General features: G+C 43.5%; 1 protein-coding gene across 2 annotated transcripts; it reads left to right on the forward strand.

Annotated features, from left to right (window-relative positions):
• The first annotated feature begins 253 nt into the window (after positions 1-253).
• Positions 254-24,520, forward strand: Cops7b (COP9 signalosome subunit 7B). 2 transcript variants are annotated; one of them, XM_021658143.2, is made up of 7 exons: positions 254-437; positions 6,777-6,954; positions 10,458-10,533; positions 15,302-15,390; positions 17,347-17,549; positions 19,610-19,715; positions 23,313-24,520. In XM_021658143.2, exons 2-7 carry the CDS (start codon positions 6,793-6,795, stop codon positions 23,469-23,471), a joined length of 795 nt encoding a protein of 264 aa, XP_021513818.1. In that variant the 5' UTR covers positions 254-437; positions 6,777-6,792; the 3' UTR covers positions 23,472-24,520. The 2 variants fall into 2 exon arrangements, with proteins under 2 accessions (XP_021513818.1, XP_021513817.1); XM_021658142.2 differs by lacking the exon at positions 254-437 and adding an exon at positions 3,890-4,661.
• The last annotated feature ends 1,044 nt before the right edge of the window (positions 24,521-25,564 follow it).

A 25,564-nucleotide genomic window follows, 5' to 3' on the forward strand; every position in this document is an offset into this window, starting at 1 on the left:
GAGGAGTCCCGGAGGACAGAATATTCATTCGTGTTGTTGCCTAGAGTTTGTCCCGGCGGAGCGATGCTTGAAATCTTCAGGGGCTTGAGGAGCCTGCTCCCGTTTGTTGGGCGCACTAACGGTCTGAGACTACAGCAGGCTGCACTGTGCAAGGTGGAGAAACTACATTTCCCAGCATCTCAGGAAGCACGGGCGATCCCAGCACGCCACTAGAGGCCAGGGACTACAAATCCCAGCACACTCTGCGCCCCGTCTTTTTAACTTAGGTTCCAGTGTGCCGCGCACTGTGCGCATATTTGGAACCCAGCCTGCGTGGTTGGTTTCTCAGTCCTTTTAACTTGAAACCCGGCGGGAAGGCCCTCTTTTACCCCGGAGACATGACAGCCCACCAACAATTAACTTCTGTTTACATGGAATTCAGAAGTCTGCAAACCATGGTAAGACTGCAAAGAACTAACAAAACCACGGATTAAGCCATGAAATATAATAGAACAGAATGACTTCCTCAAATAGTGCCAGTTTATTAGCCTTGGGTGCATTTTTACGTGTTTTGCAGGATTTATGTTGTGTTTCTACTTCGGACTTGGGGAGCTAAGGATTGTCAGTACAGGAAGACTTAAAAGAATTTGCCAGTCCAATCTTTTATTTTTAAATATGAGGAAATTGAGGCCTGGTGGGGCAGAGACTGGCCACAGATCACAGCAAGTTGAGACAGAATCTGGCTTTAAGTCTGCTGACCTGCAGTGTAGTCTCTTTGCTCTATACTAGGGAGGGGATATTTTTAGAAGCATGACAATGTGATTTGTTTTTCTTTGTAATGAACAGTTTTCCCAACTAGTGTTGAAACACCCAGAGAATATTTATTTGGTGGATTTTCTGAAAGGAGCTAGTGTGATGGTTCTTTATCTTCAACCTAGATAGGTCTTTTTTGTTGTTTTTGTTTTTCAAGACAGGATTTCTCTATGTAATGCTGGCTGTCGTGGAACTCTATAGATCAGTATGGCCTCGAAGTCACAGAGATCCTTCTGCCTCCGCCTCCCTAGTGCTGGTATTAAAGGTGTGCACCACCACTGTTTTGACTTGAGTTTTTGTCTTTCAAGTTGACATTTACTATGTTTTTGTTTTTTTTTTCCAGAAAGTAGGTAAAGTTGGTTTAACCCTCTGTTTCCTTGGAGACACCCATGTCCTTTTCTAGGCTTCCTTCCTGTTCCTGTTCCCACTATACTCCTTTGAGTATCCACCCATTTGGTTTTTTCTTCCAATTAATTCAGAAAACTTTGTTTTTGGCCAGGTACTGAGTTAAGTGAAAGATAAGTCACTGTTTTTTGGAGGATACATAACTCTTCAGGGAGATAAAGGGATTCAAGATGGAGTTGATAAATGCCATAAAAGAATACATTAGAATGCCACTGATGAAGTGATTTATAACAGCTGGCAAAACTTTGTGGTAGAAGTGGCATTTTAACTTAGTTTTCATCACAACCCCTTTGGCAAACCTCTATCTGTAAAAATGTTTATATTGTGACTCATAACAGTAGAAAAATTATAGTTATGAAGAATCAGTGATAATTTTATGGTTGGGGGTCACAACAGCATGAAGGACTGTGTTAAAGTGAACATTGGGAAGGTTGAGAACCACTGACTTAGAGAATAAGGACTTTTCCTTCATGTTAAAATTTTTTAGTCCTGAGTTATCTTTGTTAATGAGACGTCACACATTTGGTGAGAGAAGGTACATACACACATCAATGACACCCAAATCAAGATGCAGAACATTTCCAGCACTTATTATGCCTTTTCCCAATCAGCACTGCATCCTCATATCTGGAGCTAATAAACCACTCCTCTGCTTTTATGGCTGTTAGATATCTTGTCAGTATTTGAATTTGTATGTAGATTTCAGTTAAATGTGATTATACAGTGTGAGTAGTTTTCTTGCTAATTGGTGTGTTTGTGTTTGTACTATTTTTTTTTCCAGTTGGCAAGTTGTATGTATAAACCACAGAGTTTCTCTCTTATAAATCTCTTCTTTATGTGCATCTTAGTTTTGCCATTAAAGAAATACATTGTGAAGTGAGCTTCCTCTTGTTGACACATTGCATGGACTTTAGGTAAAAAGCTGTTAGCCTTGTAGAGTATGCAAATAGGCAGTGATAGTAGACATTGCTAGTTTTTAAAGGGTTTGTAGAACTGAGGCCTTTGCCGGCTGTGTTGGAAAGTTCCAGTTGCTGCTTGTTCTTGTTATCACTGGACATTTGTCTTTTTACCTTTAGCCATTCTGGCCAAATGTATTTTCAAATGCATAGAAGTATACATTTCTATTTTTTTGATGCTGACCACTTTAACTGCCTATTTGAATGGCCTTTTTGTCAGATGCCTGTTTAAGGGTTTTGCCTACTTTTTGAAGTTAGGTATTTGTCTTCCTACTGATTTGTAGTTCATAACATAGTCATACAGACTACCTTTTTTTCATACACTTTAGAAATGTCTTTTCCAAGGCTGTGACATATCTTTATTTTCTTGCAAATCTGTCTCTTTGGGTTTTCTGAGACAGGGTTTCTCTGTGTAGCCTTGGCTGTCCTGGACTCACTTTGTAGACCAGGCTGGCCTCATAGCGATCCGACTGTTTCTGCCTCCCTGAGTGCTGGGATTAAAGGAGTGTGCCACCATGCCCAGCAGTAGTGTTTTTTAAAATAGAAATTATCTCTTTTGTTGTATCAGTATTGGGGACTGAACCTAAGAACTTGCCTACTAGGCAAGAGCCTTACCTACATCCCATCTCCAGTAAAGATTAAAAGAAATTATTTTAGTCTTTTTTTTTATGTATATGAGCATTTTGCTTCCATGTGTGTATGTGCACCTTATATGTGCTTGGCTTCCTTGGAGACCAGAGAGTGTGTGAGATCCCTTGGAACGGTCATGTGTGTGCCGAGAACTGGACCCGGGTATTCCACGAGAGCACTGCACCATCTTCCCAGTCCTCAAGTTTTTTTTTTGAGGGCAAGAACTTTTTTTGTCTTCATATAACCTTCTGATTTTCTGCTATAACACAACAGATGATATTTAAAATGATATTGAAAAACCTGTTTATTTTATGTGTAATCATTTACATGCTTTGCCTGCACGTGTGACTGTGCTCTATATGCTTCTGGTGTTTGTAGAAGCCAGAAGAGGGAGCCAGAACCTCTGGAACTGGGGTTACAGATGTTGTGAGGCGCCATGAGGGTGCTGGAATTGAACCTGGTTCTTCTAGAACAGCCAGTTCTCTCACTACAGCTACTAGATGCATTTTTTTTTTTTTTTTAAAGAGTGAATTGGTTGGTGCTGGCCTCCTTCATACCAAGTGAAATGGGCTTTTTTCGTGTCTTTAGGATCTGAAAATCTGTGGCATATACTCAAAAGAAATCTATTTAACTATTTAATGGCAGCACTTGGCTATCTCTTCGAGTACCAAATGCAGTGCCGTGAAAGCCATTTTGCTTACAGAACCATCGTTGGCCTAATTCAACTGTTAAAACTTTATTTTTATTTTTAATTAGACATTTTTAATGTTTATGGGTGTTTTGCTTGCATACATGTTTGTGTACCGCATGTGTACGGCGCCTGAAAGTCAGAAAGCGGGGGTTGGATTCCCTGGAATTAGAGTTACAAACAGGTGAAAGCTACTGCGGGTACTGGGTACTGGGAAGTGACCTCGGGTTCTCTGGAAGAGCAGCCAGTGTTCTTAACCTCTGACCCACTTCTCTAGGTCCATCAACTGCTTAAAAATCTATAAAGATTTATTTGCTTATTTTTAACGTGTGTGCGCGTTCTTGAGTGATATATGTGTATCCTGTGAATGCAGTTTATGAGGAGCACACAAAAGGGCCTTACATTTCTCTGGCACCAGACCTCCAGGTGGGTGTGAGCTGCCATGTGTGTGCTGAGAACCCAGCCTAAGTCCTCTGCAGCAGTGAAAGCTCTCAACCGCCGAGCCATCTCTCCAGTCTCCATCAGCGTATTTGTAAACATTTTCACCACAGAAGTTAAGAGTATTGTGCTTGGCTTCAAAGAGCCTGGATTCCCACACTACCACTTCCTGACCTGGACTGTTAGCATTAGTTAGCATGGGGATATTTTATACAGATCGTAGTTTTAGGAGAATCCGACAAGATAAATATGGACAACTCCTGTCACATAGAAAAGTAGTTCAATAAGTAGTGTGTTTAGGCTTAATGTTTTTCAGAACGCCGGGGTAGCTGCAGTGGCCTGAGGTCGTACCTTTAGGAAGTTCAGCCAAAGGGGTGGGTGGCTTTTGTCCCGGGATAGTGAAAGTGACGGCTACTGTATGGGCCTTAGAATCACTACGCCACATTCCTCTCCTCAAGCCCCATGTTTTACTTGCCTTTCCTCCCAGTTTCGGGGCTGCAGCCCGGAGGAGACCCTCTCCTCCCTCCTCGGCTCCACTCTAGGTGGGAGGTTGTGAAAGCAGAGAGGGAACATTGTGTAGGCGGAACTCAAGTGCAACGGTGGGAGGCTTCCGGGGGAAGAGCACCGGTGACGGGTCGGCGGAGACTGAAAAAGTGCTGGACGCCGGGCCGATCATGGAAGCTTGACAACCTGCAGGCAGGCTCTGGGAGGCCAAGACATCGGCGAAGAGGACAGAGAGTCGGCGTGGGCAGGTAGGGGATGGCAAGAGGGCAGGTCGCGCTGGTCTTGCCTGGACCTCTAGCTTGGCTCCGGCAGGCTTTCCCAAGAAAGCCGATGGCCACACCGCCCCGCCCCCGTTGCAGGACGCTGGGAGGCTCCTCACTGTGCTGGCGGCTAGGAGCAAGACCACCAGTCCTGACTTTCACTCTTGCTTGCAACTGTCATCTTCCACGTGGTGGCTGCCCTTGATGTGCTCCTTCCCGTAGAGGCTGTCTCCTTTTACCCTTTTTGGTCCTTCAGAATAGCGGCCTCCGGAGCTGGGAATTTACCTCCACTCTGTCCCTATCCGCTTCCTCGAGGAGCCTCCCACTTCAGAAGAAAACATCGATCACAATCTTATTTCATTTACTCTCTATTCCCTCAGGTTTTGCTCTTGAAGTTGAGGTCTTTTAGAGGCACCCATTCCAGTCCCCATTCCCATCTCCTTCCCAGCCTATCCCTTCCACTTTGTATCTTGATTGAGAGTCCCATCTATTTTTAATTGTGTCTGCTTGGGGGTGGGGTGCGGGTGGGGCAGTCTTTGTTCCTCCTTTTGACTAAATATTCTTCTCTCCTGTCTTCAACTCCTCACCTGTCTTACCCTCCTTTTTTCATTCTTCTCCTTCTCTTATTCCATTCCTCAGCCTATTTTTCCCTCCTCAGAACTCTTTGTTTTCTAGCACTTTACTTTTTCTGTTTCTGACAGGACCTTCTAGGTATCCCTAAGTGAGGCAACTTACATACTTTTCCTAATATCCTGAAAGGGCGCTTTATAACTCCATAGGAAAATATAGTTTCTTTTGCACCAAACTATTCTTTGACATGTTTTTTTTTTTTCTTTATTCACTTATACACATTCCTTTTTTTTTTCATTTTGTCACACCCTTTAGTATATATCATTTCTGGAAGACAGGTCTTGTGTGGGATTCTTTTAGAGCCCGTACATATCCAGCATATAGTTATATCACACAATTGAGGAACTTTTCTGTACCTAATATATTGCAAATGGTGGTACAATATCTGCATTGGGGGTTGGAGATATGGCTCAGCAGTTAAGAGCATTAGCTGTTTTTCCAAAGGGCCTGAGTTTGATTCCCAACATCCACATGATGGTTCCAACCATCTGTAACTCCAGTCTCTGGGGATCTGATGCCCTCTTCTAGCTTCTGTGGACACTAGGCATGCACATGGTACACATTCATACATTAGACAAAATGCTCTTGTAGATAAAATGAATTAATTAAAAGGCAATATCTGCACAGTTTCCTTATATCCTGCTATTAAGATCTTGGAGTCATGTTAAAATGTCTGTATCATCAGGAGGCCAAATAAATGCATTTTCTGATTTAAATAGAATGTATTTTCTAGATTTGAATTGTCATTGCTTAAGTTTGTGTTATTTTTACCATTTTCCTATGCTTAAATGACTTTTTATTTCATTGCTGGGTAACCTAGTGTCCTGTATAGCATGCCTAGCGTTGCTTTATTGTGGAGCCCTTAAGTTGCAGTTTTTGATTACATGAAATGTGGCTCTTTACTTTGTTTCTGATATGTGCCTGGCTGTGGGTGGGATTCTAATGACACAAAAACTGTCTCTGTGCATAGGCAGTATTCTCTCTTTGTCTCTTAATCCTATAAATAGGGTAGATATACAACATATATAAAGAAATTCCTGTGTGTCCTGGTCAGCTTTATGGCCATAGAAGGTGATGCTTCGTTGGCCTGATGGCACATGCCTGTAATCTCAGCACTTAGGGAGGTAGAGGCAGGCAGATCTCTGTGAATTCAAGGCCAGCCTAGTCTACAAAGTGAGTCCAGGACAACCAAGATTACACAGAGAAACCCTGTCTCAAAAAGTAAAACAACAACAACAAAAAGGTGTGCTTCTGAGGGGACAGATAGGGAAGTGTACTTCAGAATTGAAGACAGAATATCTTTAATTCTAGGCTGAATTCTGTCCATCTCACAAAGTGGTTATTGTATCTCAATTCAGGGATGTTTTCACAAAGATTTTGAGATTAAAGTGATCTTGTATCTGACGCAGCTTAAACTGATACTTTTGAAAGGAGAAGGTAGTAGAATGACTGACCCATTTTCCCTTTGGACAGATCTCAAGACCAGAGAATGGCAGGGGAACAGAAACCCTCAAGTAACCTCTTGGAGCAGTTTCTTTTATTAGCAAAAGGTACCAGTGGCTCAGCCCTCACCGCTCTCATCAGTCAGGTGTTGGAGGCTCCTGGAGTGTATGTGTTTGGAGAACTGCTGGAGTTGGCCAATGTTCAGGAGGTAAGAATAGTTTTCAAACACTTCCTCTGTTTTCTCTATGCTATGCCTTTTTGATTCTCCAGGTTTTTAGCAAATTTCAACACTGAAGCCTTGTGGACTTGTTTGGTTTCCTGTTAATGGAAAGATGGGAATTGATGGGCCAGGGGAGGAGATTAAGGATAATGTCTTAGAGAATTTTTTGCTTTTTTAATTCAGTGCACTCCTGAACTTGGATAAATTAGATTGAGTTGTTAGCTGTCTGAAAGACAGTAAGAAAGTCTGAATGATCTTGACATAAAGTAATGTTTTAAATGTTTGATGTTGTAGTCAGGTTTTGGTCATTGTACATTTAAAATGAGATTTGTTGAGGAATAACTAGGTGGAACAAAGAGATGCAAAGCAATTTATGCTTCTCAGCCTCTACTTCTCACTTTAGACAATTGATTTTTCTTCATTTGTTTTGAGAAAATTGCAGGTATGTTTGTGCATTGGAGGGAGTTCTCAGGAGATTTCAGTGTTTTGGTGGTACAGGCTCTCTTCCCTTTCTGTCACAGCCTTCTACCTATATAGGGTGGCACTGGCTGTATGAGGGACCGCTGTCTGCTGATCTAGGACAGGGTAATTCTTGTTAATCATTTGTTAGATGCTGCTGAGGATGGCGCTGGTACTCTTGGTGGTGGTGGGCTGCATGTAGGATGTGGTTGGCGTTTGGTAGGTAGTTCGCCTTCATGGACGCTATGGCACCATTGGCATCTATTGTCAGCTTTATCTCAGAGTCAGTTGTGACCTGAATCCGGGTTACTGAGCTCAGTACCATATGTCTGTTTATTGCTCTTGATTGGGAAAACAGAGTTCCTGTGGCCACACCACCTCACACGTGGCTCTTCCTATGATGGCCAGAGATGGAAATGGAGCCGCTTAAAACGTTTGGTGGTGGTGGGGCTGGGTGGGGACAAAATCTTGTCTGTGTTTGTGGCCTTAAATTTAGTGTGTAGCTGAAGGAGAAAGTAGGCTTCCTTTTTATTTTTTTAAAAATAATTTATTTAATTTTATTTTGAGTGCATTGTGTGAGGGTATCAGATCCATTGAACTGGAGTTACAGAGAGCTATGAGCCGTCACATGGGTGCTGGGAATTGAACCTAGTCTTCTAGAAGAGCAGACAGTGCTCTTAACCCCTGAGCCATCTTTCCAGCCCTAGTATGTAGCTGAAAATGATGTTAAACTTTCAGTCCTTCTGTCTCTGCCCTTCAAATTCTGGGGTTATAGACATGTATATCATATCAGCTTTATTTGGTGCTGGTGGTTATACCTAGGGCTTCATGCATGCATGGCAGGCAAGCACTGTACCAGGGAGCAACATTCCAGCCAGCCTGACTTCTATTCTGTTAAGTTTTTATTTTATTAAAAACTTACTTGGTTTCTATCTAGTGTCACTCTTGCTTGGTAGATGAAGGTCTTGTGAGGGTAAGGTCTCCTGTGCTTACCATAGCTTCCTTGAGCTGAGTACATAGCCTGACACGTAGCAGACTTTCAGTAAAAAAAAATAAAATAAAATCAATCAGTCAGTAATTCTTTGAGGAAGATTTGGGAATTAGGCCTCTTTTTTTTTTTTTTGAGCTTGAGTCTCATGTTTCTTAGGCTAGCCTTATCCTGTTCCTTCTGCTTCCACCTATCTTGTGCTGGGGTTACAGGAGTGTGCAACTGTGCTTGGCTAGGCTCATTTTTCAATAGAAAAGCTGATCAGCTATAATGTGTTTCTTCAGATTCCAGAAAAACCTGAAGAACATGCCAAGTAATTGTTTTTGTGACTGTTGAAAATTGGTTAAGAGGAAATGGATGAAAACAAGCTATCAAGATGTTACTGACTTAGGCAGTCAGAGAAGTTTTGGAGTGTCTGCGTTAGAGAATATAGCCTATTCCAGCTAGCTTTGTAATTGTATGAAATGTAGGGACTAGATTGAGTGGTCTTTGCTGACTCTCTTCCACTCTGATCCTGGGACTTGAGGAAGTTCATGATAACTTGAGAGGGTAGCTTGATAGGGATGCTAACACTTGTACTTTGGTGCTTACTGGTGCTTAGCAAATCATCTTTATCTGCCTGCAGTTTGTGTTTTTCCTGTTTTGAGTCAGGAATAATCTAATTGTTTTTTAGTATTCTAAAATTATGGATGCAATTATTAGAACTTAAAAAAATAGCTAAAATTGAATAGTGTTATTCCTGCTTTGCTTTATGGAGTTTGCTAAGTTGGAAGAGGTGTTGTGTGTGTGTTACTGAGGATTGAACCTGTAGTATTCTGCTTGTGCTTGCTAAGCAGGTGCTATGCCACTGAATGATGTCCAAGCCCTCCCTTTACTTTTATTTTGAGGCAGGGTCTTTCTAAGTTTCCTAGGCTGGTTTTGTGCCTCTTCCATAGCTCAGGCTGGCCTTGAGCTCGTGATCCCCTTCCTTTAGCTTCACAAGGAGCGGGGATTACAAGCATGTGCAGCGTGACTCAGCTGTTCTTTGCATTTTTTCCTATGGATGCCTTTTTGCCACCAGCATCAAAGAAGTAATTTAATGAACATTTTTATTTGGCTCACACTGATAACTCTGTTACAGTATAGCTTTTCTGTCACACCTTACACTATGCTAATATTTCCAGGGTTCACACTTCATATACAGTTCTGAAACTTGGAACTAGGCATACATTTGTTCAGATTTGATTGTCAGCATAGTAAGTTGGGGGCTGGCAAGATGTCTCAGTGGGTAAAGGTGCCACATTAGCCTGATGACCAGAGTTTGGTTTTTGAGAACCTTCAGAAAGGTGGGAGGAGAAAACTGACTCCACAAAGTTGTCTGTGACTGTACATATGTGCACTGCATACAAGACCATACATACACATCATATAGACATCATGCACAACAACAATAAAACAAATAAACAAAACTCATACAGAGTTGTTATGTAGACAGGATCACCACGGTCTTGTTTTTCATTTGAGACAGGGTCTCATTTTCAAGTGATCCAGGCTGATTTTGATTTTAGCCTGTAGCAGGATCCTCCTGTGTCCACCTCCTGAGGAGTACAGGCATATGCCACCGTGCCCAGTTTATGCAGTGCTGGGGTTGAACCTAGCTCCGTGTGCAGGTTTGGCAGAGTTCTGCCAGCCATCAGTATTTGTTTCAAGGCAGGGGGATCCTGAAAAAACTTGAACTGTTCCTGATGCATAAAGCTTTGTGGTGGAATGAACTCAAAGCAAAGGGACAGGGAGCAAGGAAAGGAAGAAGCTGCTTGAGCATATTCTATGTTGTGTAAAATGTCTTCCCGAGGAAAAAAGATGATGAACTTTTGGACTTAAATAATTGTTTTTTTTTTCTCCAAGAACCAGTATTAGAAAGGACCTTAGGGATTACCTAATCAAACAGTACAGGAAAAAATGGCCGCGACATCTTTGGCATTTGGTCACCTGTCCTCTGTAAGAATAGTGCAGTGGTTGGTGGAAATGTGTTGTGTGGTAAACTTTTCTTTTTTTTTTTTCTCAGCTTGCAGAAGGAGCTAATGCTGCTTATTTGCAGCTGCTGAACCTGTTTGCCTATGGTACATACCCAGATTATATAGGTGAGTTGATTACGATCCTTCAGAAGACTTAACTGTTGGAGCTGTCTGTTGGGTAGTTGAGGTTTGGGTTATATGTGGGTGTGGGGAGCGTAGGCGGATCTAGTTATTGACTTGACTAGATCTCCGTCTCTGCGCTCTGAAGGTAACTTCACAAAAGGATTTCCCTGGTAACCCTTTAATTTCCTAGGTGTAAAGTGGGGGTTATGTGTGTGTGCAACTATGAATAGAGCCCTTGTTTATTTCCCAGATCAGTGCCTTGAGAACTAGTGTTTGTAGGGCACGCAACTAGCAAAGGAAGTCAGTGTTTTTGTTTTTGAGATAGGGTCTTACTCAGTAGACCGGCCACCATGGAACTCACTGTATAGAACAGGCTGGCCTCGAAGTCACAGAGATATGCCTGCCTCTGCCTCCTGAGTGTTGGAACTAAAGACATGCTTCACCATGCCTGGCAGTTCAGTGTTTAAATGCTATCAGGATTTTCTTTTGAAGGATGCTGGGAAGATGGCTCAGCAGGGAAAGGCACCTGATATGAAGCCTGACTGACAGCTTGAGTTCAATCCCTGGGACCCACATGGTGGAAAGAGAAAACTGACTCCTGCAGATTGTCCTCTGATCTCTACAAAGCACATTGTGTTGTGCATACACACACATACACACACACACACACTTTATTTTTTTAAAATTCTTGTTTTGCTTTGTTGAGATCGGGCATGTATAGCACAGGCTGGTCTTGGAACTCAAAACTTTTTTCCGCTTCATTGTCTTTTGAGTGCTGAGATTATAAGGATGAAGCACCATGCCCAACTTCAATGTTACCATATTGAAGAAAATTTGGAAAAGAAGAAAACATGATCGGCCGTGAGGTTGCCATTAGCATTGTGATGCTAGGTGCTTTTTCCCCCTATGCTTGTGTTTTGTGCTATATAGTATAATTAGATTGTGTATACAATCCATACCTTGCCTTTCCCAGGCCAGAAAATACTTCCAATCCATATTTTCCAAATTTAATTTTTTATTTTAAGTCTGAGTCTTGTGTTGTTCAGGCTGACATCAAACTTTGGGTTCTCCTGCCTCAACTTTCCAATTTCCCATTTTACAGATATGTGCTGTCAAGTCTGTACTTATTTTTACTATTTCATAATAAACCACTATACCACTGAACTACATTCCTAGTCCATGTGAGTGTTTTCATTTGAATTCTCTTAGTCTTTAGTAAAATTTTCATACAATATATTTTAATCATTTTTCCTTCCAGCTTCTCCCAGATCCTCCTCATCTCCCTACCCACCCAACTTATGTTCTTTCTCTTTCTCTCAACACACACACACAAACACACACACACTCTAACACTCTAAAAAATAGTAAAACAACAAACAATAAAACAAAAACAGATTTGGGCACAGTGGTGCATGCCTGTAATCCCAGCACTCAGGGAGGCAGAGGCAGGTGGATATTTGTGAGTTTGAGGCCAGCCTGGTCTACAACGTGAGTCTAGGACAGCCAAGGATACACAGAGAAACCCTGTCTTGAAAAACAAACAAACAAAAAGCACCCCCCCAAAAAAAAAATCCAAAACAAGAGAAAGGGGAAAGCTCACAAAAACTATGGAGTCTATTTTGTGTTGCTGCACTGTGCCTAGGCATGGACCCTGCCCTGGTGTGTGGCTGATAGACTAGACGCAGTGACACTGCATTGGAGAAAACTCATTTCCCTTTCCCAGCAGGGATCAGTTTCAAATAGCTTCTTGGTTAGGGGTGGGACCTGTGTCTGTTCCCCTCTCTGTTGGGATTTTGTCTGTTTTGAACCTGCGCAGGTTTTGTGTTTGCTGTCACGGTCTGTAAGTTCAGTTGTGCGTCAGTCCTGTTATGTCTGGATGATACTGTTTCCTTGGAGTCATCTACCACTTGTGGCTCTTAAAATCTTTCCACCTTCTGCATAGATCCCTGAGCCTTGAGGGGAGGAGTCTGATGAAGACATCTCCTTCAAGGCTGAGTGCTCCAAAGCCTCTCACTCTTTGCACATTGCCCACGTGTGGGTCTCTGTGTTAATTACCATCACCTGCAAGAAGAAGCCTCTCTGCTGAGGAGAGTGAATGGTTTAAAATTGTAATCTTAAATCACAGTGGGCTGGCAAGATGGCTTGCACAAGCCTGATTTTGGTCCCTGGAAGCCAGAGTGCAAGGAAAGAACCGACTCTAGAGAGTTGTTCTCTGACAGCCACGTGCACATTACAGCGTGAGTGTGCTTACACGCTCACATTGTATGCACAGATACAGTGAATAAAATTCTCAGAAACAGGAAAATAATCAGGAGTGAGGTACTTGCATATACAAATGTTACCTTTATTTTTAACTCGTTTTTCTGACTTTCCTAGTTTCATTTTCCGTTCCTTCTCCTCTTCTTCCTTTCTTTGTAAAAGTGGGTCCTCAAGACTCCCTCTTCTGCTTTCTTCCTGTCTCACTTACTCTGTCCTGCTGTCAGAGTGAACAGTTTGCCACTTCTGGGTACGTGCCATTTCTCTGGCCTGCTCTTTGTTCTGCTGAGCGTACCTCGTCAGTGTCTGAGGAGGCAGCACTGCACGGCTCTGGGAGCAGACTGTCTGCAGTAGATTCTAGCTCCGCTTCTATTAGTTGGATGTCTCTTAGCAAGTTAAACCATCACATGTGTGCCTCAACTTTCCTATCTGTAAAATGAGAGTAATTATACAAGTCTCTCTGTAGGCGAAATATTTTCAATATTTAGAATTTGGGGGACTTAAAAAGGTAACTGGGGCTGGCAAGATAGCAGTTAGGAGCACATGCTGCTTCTTTAGAGGACTGGAGTTCAGTTCCAGCACTCACATCAGGTAGCACGATATCATCAATAACTGCAGTTCCAGGGATCCAGTGCTTCTGGTCTCCAAGGATAACTGTGCACAGGTGCAGATTCTGCACACAGACACACCCACATAATTAAGATTAATAAAAATATTTTTAGCTATATGTGCATCTTTATGTAGCAGTCTCACACGACGCAGGCAATAGCTAAAGTTAAACATAATTTTTCCACAAAACAGATGAATATTCACAAGTAGGATAAAAAATTGGCCTCAGTTTAAGGTAGGAATCACCACTTGATGCATTTCAGCATTATGTTTAAGAGAAAAAAGTTCTGCTTGGTGGTGGTGTTGCATGACTTTACTCCCAGCACGGGGGAGGCAGAAGCAGGGGTGCGGAATAGGCTCCTGGCATGCGGTACGCCGTTAGCAGACTGGCAGCTTTGTGCTGAGATAGAAAAACTTACTTTGTTTTGTTTTGTTTTGAGATGGTCTTGTTCTCTAGCCCAGGCTTGCCAGGAACTAACAATGTACCCAAGTTTGCCTTAAATTCAGATTTGCTATACTCTGCCTCCCAGGTGCCACCACACCCAGGTGGATCTCTTGAGTTCAAGGCCAGCCTGATCTTTAGAGTGAGTTCTAGGACAACTAGGACTACACAGAGAATCCTGTCTTAAAAACAAAACAATAGGGACTAGAGAGATAGCTCAAAGGCTAAGAGCACTGTTTGCTTTTCTGGAAGTTCTGAGTTCAGTTCCCAGCATCCACACTGCTCTATAATGAGATCTGGTACCCTCTTCTGGCGTGTAAGCAGAACACTGTATATATAATAAATAATAATTCACTCTTAAAAAAACAAAAAAAGAAAAAGTAACAACAAAAATCATTGTTTTGGAATCCAGAGTTATGGTTAAGGAGGCTGAGGATGTTTGAAATCTGTCTCATGGAGTTGCTGTGAGGATTTGCTGCACGTGTGTGTGAGCGGATCTAGCTGTGCACTCTGTTACATGTAGCTGCTACTGTGATCATTAATTTATGTAAATTTACTAAGTTTTTCTCATCCCTCAGGGTTCATCTCAAACTCTTCTTACATGAAATCTTTTTGTTTTTTTGCACCTCCCAGCTATGATTGTATTTGTTTGCTTTCTTTCTCTGCCCCTTTTTTTCTTCTCTTCCTTTAGCTTTTTCTTTCTGTCTTTCTTTCTTTTTTTTTTTTTCTTTTTTTTCTTCTTTGTCCTTTACCTTTCTCTACTGGTAGTTTGATCTTCTGGTAGTTTTACCTTTGTGTTTGTAGCTATCACAACATCTGATTGTAAGACTGAGGCTGGGCACATTGGCTCATACCTTTAATCCCAGCACTTGAGAGGCAGAGATAGAAGTAGGAGTTCAAGGCCATCCTCAACTACATAATGGATGTCAGGTCAGCCTGTGTTAGGTACGACCATGTCTCAACTCCTTTCATGTCAAAAAGCAACAATAAAACAAAACAAACCTTAGGACAGGTCCAGGGTTATTGAGTTGTGTCCTTCCACATAGTTGTGCTTCTGGAGTTGTGTGGTGCAGTCCCTGTCAAAGCCCAGAATCTTACTTATTCTTGATTCCCTGTAAGACGTGTGTGCATTGCATATAACATGATCAGTGAAGGTTTGCTGAACTTAATTGAGCTTCACAAGGGGTACCAACAGTATTCCATTAAGATAGTTCATATGTCATTTTGTTTGTTCACGTCTGGCTTTTGTACTAAAGTCCTGAGTAGAGACTGAGTCTTTGCCTTCTGGAAGCACATGATCTTCCAGAGACGGCAGGGGCTGCTGATGGAGTGTTTGCTGCGTGAGTGCACAGTCATGACAGTGATGTAGTAGTAGATTTGGTGGGGGAGTTGATGAGCTTATCATAAAAATAAATCCTAATTTTATTTTGTGTCTTGATTTCTGTGGTGGGTGGGACTGAGCAGCCAACAAGGAGAGCCTGCCAGAACTGAGCGCAGCTCAGCAGAACAAGCTGAAGCATCTTACCATCGTGAGCTTGGCATCAAGAATGAAGGTACTGTCCCAAACCTTTCTCACCTTCATTTGAACCCCGGAACAGGTCTCTCATTGGCATCAATGAAAGAACTTGCAGCTGGTCATATCTTAAATGCATGAGATGTACTTAGCAGATAAAAAGATGACAAAATGTGTAGACAGTCCCTCCCGTTCCATTTTGGAAAACCCAGCAGTGGTTGATCAGCAGGTCTCTGTTCTGGCATGCTGTGCGGATTCATGCAGGGGAGCACTCTGCCATATTAAGAGGGGCCTGGAGTTAAATGCTCTTAAAAGATTTTTTTTTTTTTTTTGGATTGTTTTTGTTACGGTGATACAGACTCTCGCTATGTGGTCCAGGCTGTTCTCAAACTCACTATGTAGCACAGGTTGGCCTCACAATCATGGCAGTCCTCCTACTTCTGCTTCCCACATGCTAGGTTACAGGCGTGTCACACCACACCTGGCTTCAGTAAGGCTTCTTGCAGCAAGTTAAATGCATCCATTCTGGAGGAAAGACTTCCTATGTTGGGCTGAGTGGATTTTTACTTATTTTGTGACACTGGAGATTGAACTCAAGGCTTATGTGGGTTATCACTGAGCCACAACCATCAGCACAGGGAGGCAGATTTCTAATACTCTGTTTTTCTTTGGGAGTTTCAGGGTTAATTGTATTTTTTTGTGTCATCTGCTAACTTTGTTTCTGTTTACTTAATTTTCACATGCTATATCATATGTGCAGGTTCTCTGCCTCTGCTCATCTAGAAGAAGCCTTGCAGCCAGTAGCTTACAGCTTTTAACAAAGAGGGGCCAGACTCCACTAATTTATGGTTGGTTTTGGCGCACCTCTTTCTTGCCTGTGTCTGTTTTTGTGAGAGTATGCCTTTGAAAAAGTTTGCATCTCTCTGTGATTGAGAATTATATATTGCCATTTTACATCCATCCACCACCCCCAGAGAGAATGATTTCATCCATAGAAAACCCTTCTAGATATGCTTGCTGTGTTTCTCCTCTGTATTCACCTTCCTCCTGTCTGTTTCTACTTATTTACTCACTTTTTTCCTTCCTTCCTTCCTTCCTTCCTTCCTTCCTTCCTTCCTTCCTTCTCCTCCTCCTCCTCCTCCTTCTTCTTTGCTTTCTTTCTTTCTCTCTCTTTTTCTCTCTTTCTCTCTTTCTCTCTCTCTCTCTCTCTCTCTCCCCCTTTCTCTCTCTCTTTCTCTTTCTTTTCTTTCTAATATAGGGTTTCTTTGTGTAGTAGCCCTGGCTGTCCTGGCCTTATTTGTAGACTAGGCTGTCCTTGAACTCACAGAGATCCACCTGCCTCCGCCTCCCAGAGTTCTGGGATGAAAGGCATGTACCACCACACTCAGGTAATCACTTTATTTCTAAACTTGTACTGATATCTCAGGATTCGTAGTGTAAGTAAAGGTCATTAGATACTGGTTTTTTAGTCATTGGTACAGGGATGTTGGAGATTCAATATTGGTATATTGGTTGCAAGAGTTTGAGAAACAAGCACAAACTTCAGGCTGACCTGTGACTGGTTTTTATTGTTGGTGGTGTGTGTGTTTTATTTTGTTTTGCTGTGCTGCTGCTAGGTACCTGTTTGAGACTTGCAACCAGTCAGCATTTTATGCAAAGTCTGCAAGCCTCCAGAAGGTGGCAGTGTAGCACATACTGAGTGAAGGAGTATTTAGCATCTATCAGAGTGTGGATGTGGAAGCTGAGAGCTAGATGATGTCCAGGATATGGAGAACTAGAAAGGTGCCTTCTTGGGTGCTGCAGGGTCTTGTTTGGGTGTCACAGGTTCCACAGTTTACCCATCTCCTATGATCTTAGCTATTGATGATTACCACTGGCCTGCATTGCCTAAGCACAGAGAGACAGCTATTGCCTGTGTGGATAATACTTGATTTTTTTTTTTTTTTTGCAATGTTTGCCAAGAGTTTTTTAGAACTGTTATATGATCTATCCACAGTGTATCCCTTATTCTGTGCTGCTGAAGGACCTGGAGATGAGGAATCTCCGGGAACTTGAAGACCTTATCATTGAGGCTGTCTACACTGACATCATCCAGGGCAAGCTGGACCAGCGAAACCAGCTGCTGGAAGTGGATTTCTGCATTGGTCGTGACATCCGGAAGAAAGATATCAATAATATTGTCAAGACCTTGCATGAGTGGTGAGGCTGGGAGGTGGAAGGAGCTTCTAGCATGTCCTCTGTGCCTCTCTTTGCACAACTGTGACCTTCAGAAGTGTGCTTGGAGCAGCCAGGAAGTGGGGGCTTAGGACACTGAGACAGAGGGGCTGCATTTGTGATTACAGCTGTGTGGCATTAGGAATCATTCCAGGCCTCCTAGTGCCTGGCTTGTAAAATTGTCTTTAAATGCAGCTGGGCTTTTTAACAGTGGGTTATAAAATACTCATGTGGAGATGTAGGCAGAGTCTCTGCATCCTAGCTGTGTGGCACAAAATCTGCACCTTCCAACCATAAACTCTGTTTGGCCAAGTTTAGGAAGGTAGTGTTTGTATAACAGTGAATGGGCTTTTGTGATTTGGAGCAGAGATACATACAGTGTTTAGCAATTGTATATGAAGACTTTGGTGACTGGGTGTGGTGGTACATGCCTATAACCCCAGCACTTGGGATGCTAAGGCAGGATTATGAGTTAGAGGGCAGTTAGAGAATCTATACCTACCTCTGTCCCCCCCAAATGAGTAAATTAATTTTGTAAAAATTATTTTAATATTCTTATTTTAGTGAAATTTGATGTTTGCAAAAGTGATTACATGTTCTACAAGGATATATTATGAACTATTTAAATGACTTAGAGCTTATGAACACACGGCATCTTAGGGACGTGTGAGGAAGTTTTGGGGGAGAGAGCATTAGTGAAAGTGGGGAGTGCTCCCACCCAGGCTCCTGGCGTTCTGGATGCCGTTAGGCAGGGTGGGCAGCTTTGTGCTGAAAAGGGAAACTTGCTTTGTTGTTTGAGACAGGTTTCTCTGTGTAGCCTTGTCCTGGACTCACTCTATAGATCAGGCTGGCCTCGAACTCATAGAGATCCGCTTGCCTCTGCCTCCGGAGTGCTGGATCAAAGGCATGTACTACCATCACCCAGCTGGGAAACTTGCTTTTTTTTTTTATGTTTTGAAACAGGGCCTTGCTCTCTAGCCCAGGCTTGCATGGCCCTGACTGCGTATTTCATGTTTACCTTAAGCTTAGGATCTGTCTAACTCTGCCTCCCAAGTGCCACCACACACTTTTTTAAATTTATTTTTATTTTATAAGCATGTTGCTTGCATCTATAGAAGTACACTGTGTTTACATGATGCCTATAGAGGTCAGAAGAGGGCATCAGATTCCCTGGAGCTGGAGTTGCGGTTGGCTGTGAGCGAGTGCATGGCTGTTGGACACTGAACTTGGGTCCTCTGTAAGAGCAGCCAGTGTTGCAGCCGCAGAGCCCCCTCGCCAGCCACTAGAAGAGACTCTCTGAACTCCTTTTTAGATGTTAGAGGTAAATTGGAAACAGAATTATTGTCCTGAGAAACGGTACAGATATGGCAAAGTGTTGGCCATATTGAATAGTAGCGAATGGTATGTGAATGTTCATTATGTTGCTTTTCAAAAACGTTTTTAGTTTCCGAGACAGGATCTCAGCTCGTAGACCTCGCTGGTATTGATCAGGCTAACCTTGAACTCAGAGCTCTGTCTGCTTCTGCCTCTGTTTCCTGAGTGCTGGGGTTAAAGGTGTGTGTCACCAAGCCAAGCCTATTTTAAGAATTTTTAAATAAAAAGTGAAAATTTAAAAAAGGGCAAATAAAACTGAGAAGGGCTGGTAACTAGGAAATAACTTCAAGTTCTGAGGGAAAGTCAGCCTCTAAAATAGTGTGCTTTTAGAAACATTTTCCTTTCTGTTGCGGAAAGGGATCAGTCAGTGTTACTTACAGTTTGTTCCTCATTCAGTCTTAGTCTGTAGAACTGGTTCTGATGGGCTGTAAAGCCTGGAAATTAGAGCTGTATTGGAAGAAACTTTCCACAAGCTACTGAATCTTTGGCCTGTGTTACATATTTAGATGAGCTTGTTTGGAGGGAGGGAAGGGACTGGCGCCACTACCCAGTAGAGGGGGCAATAAAGGGAGTCCTGCGAAGTGCTGGAGGGAGCTGGGAGGGAGGCTCCTGAGCCTGCCAGAGACTTCCTGGGCTTCACTGCAGCTCAGGGCTGGGTTTTTCCATTGCAGGTGTGATGGCTGTGAGGCAGTTCTGTTGGGCATTGAACAGCAAGTTCTGAGAGCCAACCAGTACAAAGAGAACCACCACCGGACTCAGCAGCAGGTGGAGGCAGAGGTAAAGAGAAAGGGAACATTCACTCCTTTCCTTAGGATGCACTTAGATATTGATCTGCAGTGTTTTTGTCATGTGCTTTAGTGTGAATACAACAAATAGCCCTTAAACATGCTTTGGATTTAGTACTGGGATGTAGGGAGTTAGCAGGGAGTGAGCGGGCTTAGATAATAGACTGTATAATTTTTCATTGTATATATATTTTACAGCTTTTGAGGAAAAGGAATGTTGGGGGTGTGTTTTAAAAATGGAGAGATGGCTCAGCAGTTAAGTGGACTTACCTCTCTTGCAGAGGACCTAAGTTTGGCTCTCAGCACTCAGTGGCAGCTCACAACCACCTGAAACTCCAGTTCCAGGGGCTCCAAAGACGACTTCTGGCCTTAGGCACTTCTAAGCACATGTACACAGATGTACACTCGGGCACATACACATGAAATAAGACAAATATTAAAAAGTATTGAAGTTTGAAAATAGAGGAAAAGGGCAGTTCACTTCTGCCGCACCAGTTAAAACAACCTGGTACCACCAACCTTCTAGAGAACCTAGAAAAGACCGAGGTGGGGGAGAGGGCAGAACGCAGCGCCCTGTTCGTTGCCTGGTACCATGAGCGCATGCTCATCATCTCCTGTCGAGCCGTACATCAGGGGCTGACCACAAACCCACCTGCGCACAGCACGTCTCTGCAGAGGACCCTTCTAGTGTTGTTGCTTCTGTTACGTTTGGTCCAAATTTATAACCATTTTCTTAACCGAGTAGGTAAGATTCATTTTTTTTTATTTGTCTTTAAATTACATTGTTGTTCTCAGAGGGGAGACACTTGGTATTTTTCTTCCAAATCTTAGAACAACAACTTTCTGGTGAGTTGTGCCTTCCAGAGCCCCTCTGAGTTCAGTCAGCCCGTGACAAACTGCCTGAGAATTCTCTCATATTAGCCTTGTATAGACATTACATTAGTGAAGTAGATTTCAGTGTACCTGGGGAAACATAATAACAACAGTAGCATTCCAAGGCTTTGCAGTCTCTGAGCAGGCACTCTGGAGGGAAAGGAATGATGGCTTGCAGCACCACAAAGCCCTTTTCATTACATTTGCTTTTGGAATCTATTTTCCTTTATATTTGAATGTCTGTGTCTGGTATTTTGTGGAATACTAATATATAGCTATTGTTACACAGGCACAAAGTAGGCTGTGTTCCGCTCAACATAGGTAATAGAACAAGAGTAAGTGCTGTTTTTTTATTGTGTAGGAAATCCCTGAGGAGTTAAGTTCTTACAGTGTGCTAAAACCATGCCTCCTGGGTACCTCATAGAGAGCAATTCTCACCATCTCTCACCTTTCCATAGCAATTCCTGTGGGCTTGATTTCTGTTTGCTTTTGCTTGCTTTTTAATATTCAGCCCAGGCTCAGGCTGGCTTCAAGCTTTCTATCCTTGTACCTCAGCCTCTGGAGTGCTGGGACTGCAGTTACCCGTCACCACACCTGTCTGTCTCTCACCCATGCCCCGTTTCTCCCCTGTCTTCTCCGCCAAAGGCAGTTTCCATCTGCCTCTTGCTTGCCTTTAGGGTGTCTGATAGTGCCAGGTTACATTTTTGTTAACAGTGCAGCCCACTGGAACATTCCTGAAGCCTGTGCTTTGAAAAGCCCTTTAAACCTAGGTTTTCTGGGTAGGGAGATGGGGTAGAGGTAGCCTATTAGCCATTCCTGTGAGGAAGGAATCAGAAGGGCCCTGCTCAGATTTCAGTCAAAGAAGACACATTTGTGGGAGTACTTTTTATCAAATGGATGGGGTGGGGGTGGTGGGGATTACATACCTTAAAGTGATTGAGGCTAAAATAGGGTTAACTGGTAGAGCTTCCTCGGAGGCCAGTCTTGAATTCTGGATGGGGGAAGCCACACTCATTTTTTCACTGCCTGGCAGAAGCACTAAGTTGCCATTGTCTGTCTTCTTGTCTGTTGTCTATCTGTCTCCCTCTGTATGTGTGTTTGTGGGTACAGGTGCATAGGTCTGTGTGGGTACATGAGTTTTGCACAGGCATGTGGATGCCAGAGACCTACCTCAGGTGTCATTCCTTGGGTACTCTCCTAGTTTTCGTTTTGCAGCTGGGTCTCTCATTGGCCTGGAACTCTGCATAGGCTGTTGTGGCTGGTCAGTGAGGCCCAGGGATCTGCCTGTCTCTGCCCCCACACACTGGGATTATAAATGTGTTCTACTGTGCTTGGCATTTTGTATGTGGGCTCCGGAGATCAGATTCAGGTCCTTATGCTTGCATGGTAAGCACTTTGCTGACTGTGCTATTTGCTTAGCCTACCACTAGATTTTTTTTTTCTTTAAAGCAGAATCATGGCTTTGACTAAAAAGACCATCCATCCATCCATCCATCCATCCATCCATCCATCCATCCTCCATTGATCTATCTATCTATCTATCTATCTATCTATCTATCTATCTATTTATTTTTGAGACATGATCTCAATATGTAGTTCTGGCTAGCCTGAAACTCTCCTATGTAGACCAGGCTGGCCTTGAATTCACAGAAAGCTGCCTGTTTTTATCTCCCCAGTGTTAGAATAACAGACATGTGCCACCATGGCTAGACAAAGACATTTTTTTTTAAGATTTAGTTATTTTATTATGTATACAATGTTCTGCCTGCATGTACACCTGAGCATGAGAGTCCATTACAGATGGTTGTGAGCCACCATGTGGTTGCTGGGAATTGAACTCAGGACCTCTGGAAGAGCAAGCAGTGCTCTTAACCTCTGAGCCATCTCTCCAGCCTGACAAAGACCTTTTTAAAAAGATTTTACTTTTGTTTTATTTATGTCTGTGTTGTGTGTCTGAGTATATGCCACGTGTATTTGGGTGCCTGCGGAGGCCAGAGAGGACCAGATCCCCTGTAATTTTGGGAGGTTCTGAGTGGGTGCTGGAAACTGAACTGGGTTCCGCTGCAAGAGCAGTAAGTGCTCTTAACTGCTGAACTGTTTCTTCAGTCCCACTCTGAAGAAACTTTTGAACGAGTATAAAATCCAAATCCAAATCTGTCTATCACAAAATCCTGAAAAACACTGAAATCTGAAACACCTGAGGTTTGAGTCACTTTAGATACTGGGTACTCAGTCTGCCTAATGATACTGAGGCAGTGTAAAACATGCATCCATCTGGTCTGGAAAGCATGTCCTTCCCAGATGCTCCACAGTGTGCAGAGGTAAGTAGAAGGCTGTTTACATTAGCACTAAAACTAATTCTTAAACTGTAATGTGGGCTGGGGAGATGGCTCAGTGGGGAAGAGTGCTCCTCAAGCTCAGTTCACAGTACCTTGGGAGGCTCACAACTACCTGCAGCTCCAGCTCCAGGTGAACCAATGGCCCTCTTCTGGCCTCTGGGGCCATCTTTCAGCTCCTAGTTCCACATTTTTGCTGAACTTATTTCCATTTCATCCATGAGCAGACAGCTTGTCTTCCTCTTGGTTTCTAAATATCATTTCAGATATTGTTGCAAAGGATGTGGGCTGCTTCTCTGGATGATCCTTTTACTGAGAACAGGATGGAGAGTTTCAGGTACACATAAGTAGGCCACACAAAGTTTTGTTTCTCCCTCCAGGTTAGCAACATCAAGAAGACACTCAAAGCAACAGCATCTTCCTCGGCTCAGGAAATGGAGCAGCAGCTGGCTGAACGAGAGTGTCCCCCTCATACTGAGCAGAGGCAACCAACTAAGAAGATGTCCAAAGTGAAAGGTCTGGTCTCCAGCCGCCACTAGGGCCGGCTGGGGCAGCTGGCACTCACCAGGCCTGGGTCAGGTCAGGAGGGGACACCCAGGGCCTGTGTTCTCCCCTCTCTAACTGCAGTGAGTTCCAGATCTGCCCACCCCCTCACCAGTACCTCCCCATCCATTGGTACCATTGCGGAAAATGATTGCTCCTCCCTTGTCCTCTTTCCTAGTTGTTCCCTTCAGACTCAGGGGCTCAACGGATGCCATCTTAACAGGGTCCAATACTGCCCGGCTTCCCTCCAGGGGGCCCTTGTCTCTGTATATGGGCTACTTCCCTCCCAGTTGTTCTGCTCCTTGTCATTTTGTCAGGCTGGTCCTAAGCTGGAGGCAGCTTACCCAGCCCCGAGGGATGATTGTGGAGGTGGCTCCTGTGAGTGAAGAGGGGCCTTGCTTCTCCAGCCCCATGGACCACAGTGCCCACAGTGGTGCCCGTGTCTCTAGCCAGGTAGCCACACTGTCCCCCTCATCTGCCTTATCCCCGTTGGCAGTGCCAGTTCAGGCCATGGAGGGATGTGGTGCTGGGCTATGTTTACTAAACCTTTGGGTTTTCAGCCTCTTAAGCCCAGCCAGAATCTCTCGTCAAGTTGGGGCACTGGGCTGACAAACCTCTGGTGTCTGATACAAGTGGAAGGTGCTTGGGTCTGTGAGTGGCAGGTGTTTCTCCCAGCTTGGTGTCCTCTGCCAGCTACTTTTCCTGCTATCCCTGACTACTCAGCCTTGATTTGGCATTTAGGCCCAGCTGCCCACTGGGGTTGTCTGTCAACATTTGCTCTCCCGAGATCTTTCATGCCTCCTGGCTGCCCTTGGGATAGGAATGGTGGTGCCGAAGCCCCTCAGACTGGCAAAGGACCATTGCTGCTTCTTTCTCCTTTCTTCCCGCCCCTCCTTGGCTGGCGACCCAGAGCCCTCTGATGACATCATACTTCTGGCCAGGGAAAAGGACTTGACTAGACTTTCTGAACTTGAACAGTTTCAGGTTATATTTTAATTTTTTTTTGTACAGGTTGATTCTAATACATTTCAACATGCTTTTTCTCCCTTTGTGTCAATATTTGTTATATTCTAATCGCCGGGCATTTCTCACCTGGTTGGAGGGTATGTGTGAGTTCGCGAGTACATGTGTGTGCGTGTGTGTGTGTGTGTGTGTGTGTGTGTGTGTGTATTTTGTTTTCCTCAGGAGAGATGGAAGCCCTGGACTGATTTAAACATCATTGAGTTTGAAAAAGCACAGTTTAGGAAAAAACAAAACAAAATACAGCAACATAGGAAAAGTGTAGATTTGACATATGTGACTGTGGAATTTGGTGGGCAGTGATCTGAGTGGTTAGAGAAGTGTGATGCTGTCCTAGTTGCATGGTAAAAAAGAGGGTTGATCCAGTGTTACAGTATTCTTGTTTCCCTTTGCGCTGGTCCATGTGCCCATATGACACTATGCCGAACCAGAGGTCACGTTTGATTCTTAAAGTGTGTTTGATGACTCCCCAGATCACATGTTCTGTGGAAGAAGGGTTCTGTTACTAATAAATGTGGCACTCCCTGCGTTCCATATCCTCACTGAAATTCATTGCTTAGGTCTTGGAGGCATCCTGGGATGAAGCCCGTACCCATATTGATTTTACCACCAGATCCTTTTGGATACTGGTTTCTAATGGAGCACATTTTGAGAAACATGCACTTCTCAGAAACCCAGAGACATTCACAAGATCTCCCGACCTCATAGATATTTCCCACTCCTCTTTCTAGACCCCAGACAGAAACATACTGTGAGCAAGCTACTGTTCATTCTTTTCTTCCCCACTGGCAAGTTGATTAGGAAATGGGGTTTATTTTTTATCTTATTTTTAGTTTTATTTATTCATTTAATTACTTATTTATTTTTCAAGGCAGGGTTTTCTCTGTGTAGCCCTGGCTGTCCTGGAGCTTGCTCTCTAGACCAGGCCAGCCTCGAACTCAGAGATCCACCTGTCTCTGCCTCTAGAGCACCAGGATTAAGGGCGTGTGTCAACTACTACTAGGCAGGAAATAGGGTTTATATGCCACAGGTGGCTGTCCATCACTCTAAGGACCATCTTCCTGGCTTG

The sequence above is a fragment of the Meriones unguiculatus genome, chromosome 15 (genome assembly GCF_030254825.1).
Source record: "Meriones unguiculatus strain TT.TT164.6M chromosome 15, Bangor_MerUng_6.1, whole genome shotgun sequence".
In the NCBI taxonomy this organism is placed as follows: Eukaryota; Metazoa; Chordata; class Mammalia; order Rodentia; family Muridae; genus Meriones; species Meriones unguiculatus.

What these genes read in the sequence shown, in the direction of transcription:
- Cops7b (XM_021658142.2), top strand. Translation starts at nt 4,372, where the DNA reads ATGTTTTACTTGCCTTTCCTCCCAGTTTCGGGGCTGCAGCCCGGAGGA. An exon ending in TACATACCCAGATTATATAG is followed by an intron (nt 10,534 to 15,301) that starts GTGAGTTGATTA and finishes GGGACTGAGCAG; the next exon opens with CCAACAAGGAGAGCCTGCCA. An exon ending in GCTTGGCATCAAGAATGAAG is followed by an intron (nt 15,391 to 17,346) that starts GTACTGTCCCAA and finishes ATCTATCCACAG; the next exon opens with TGTATCCCTTATTCTGTGCT.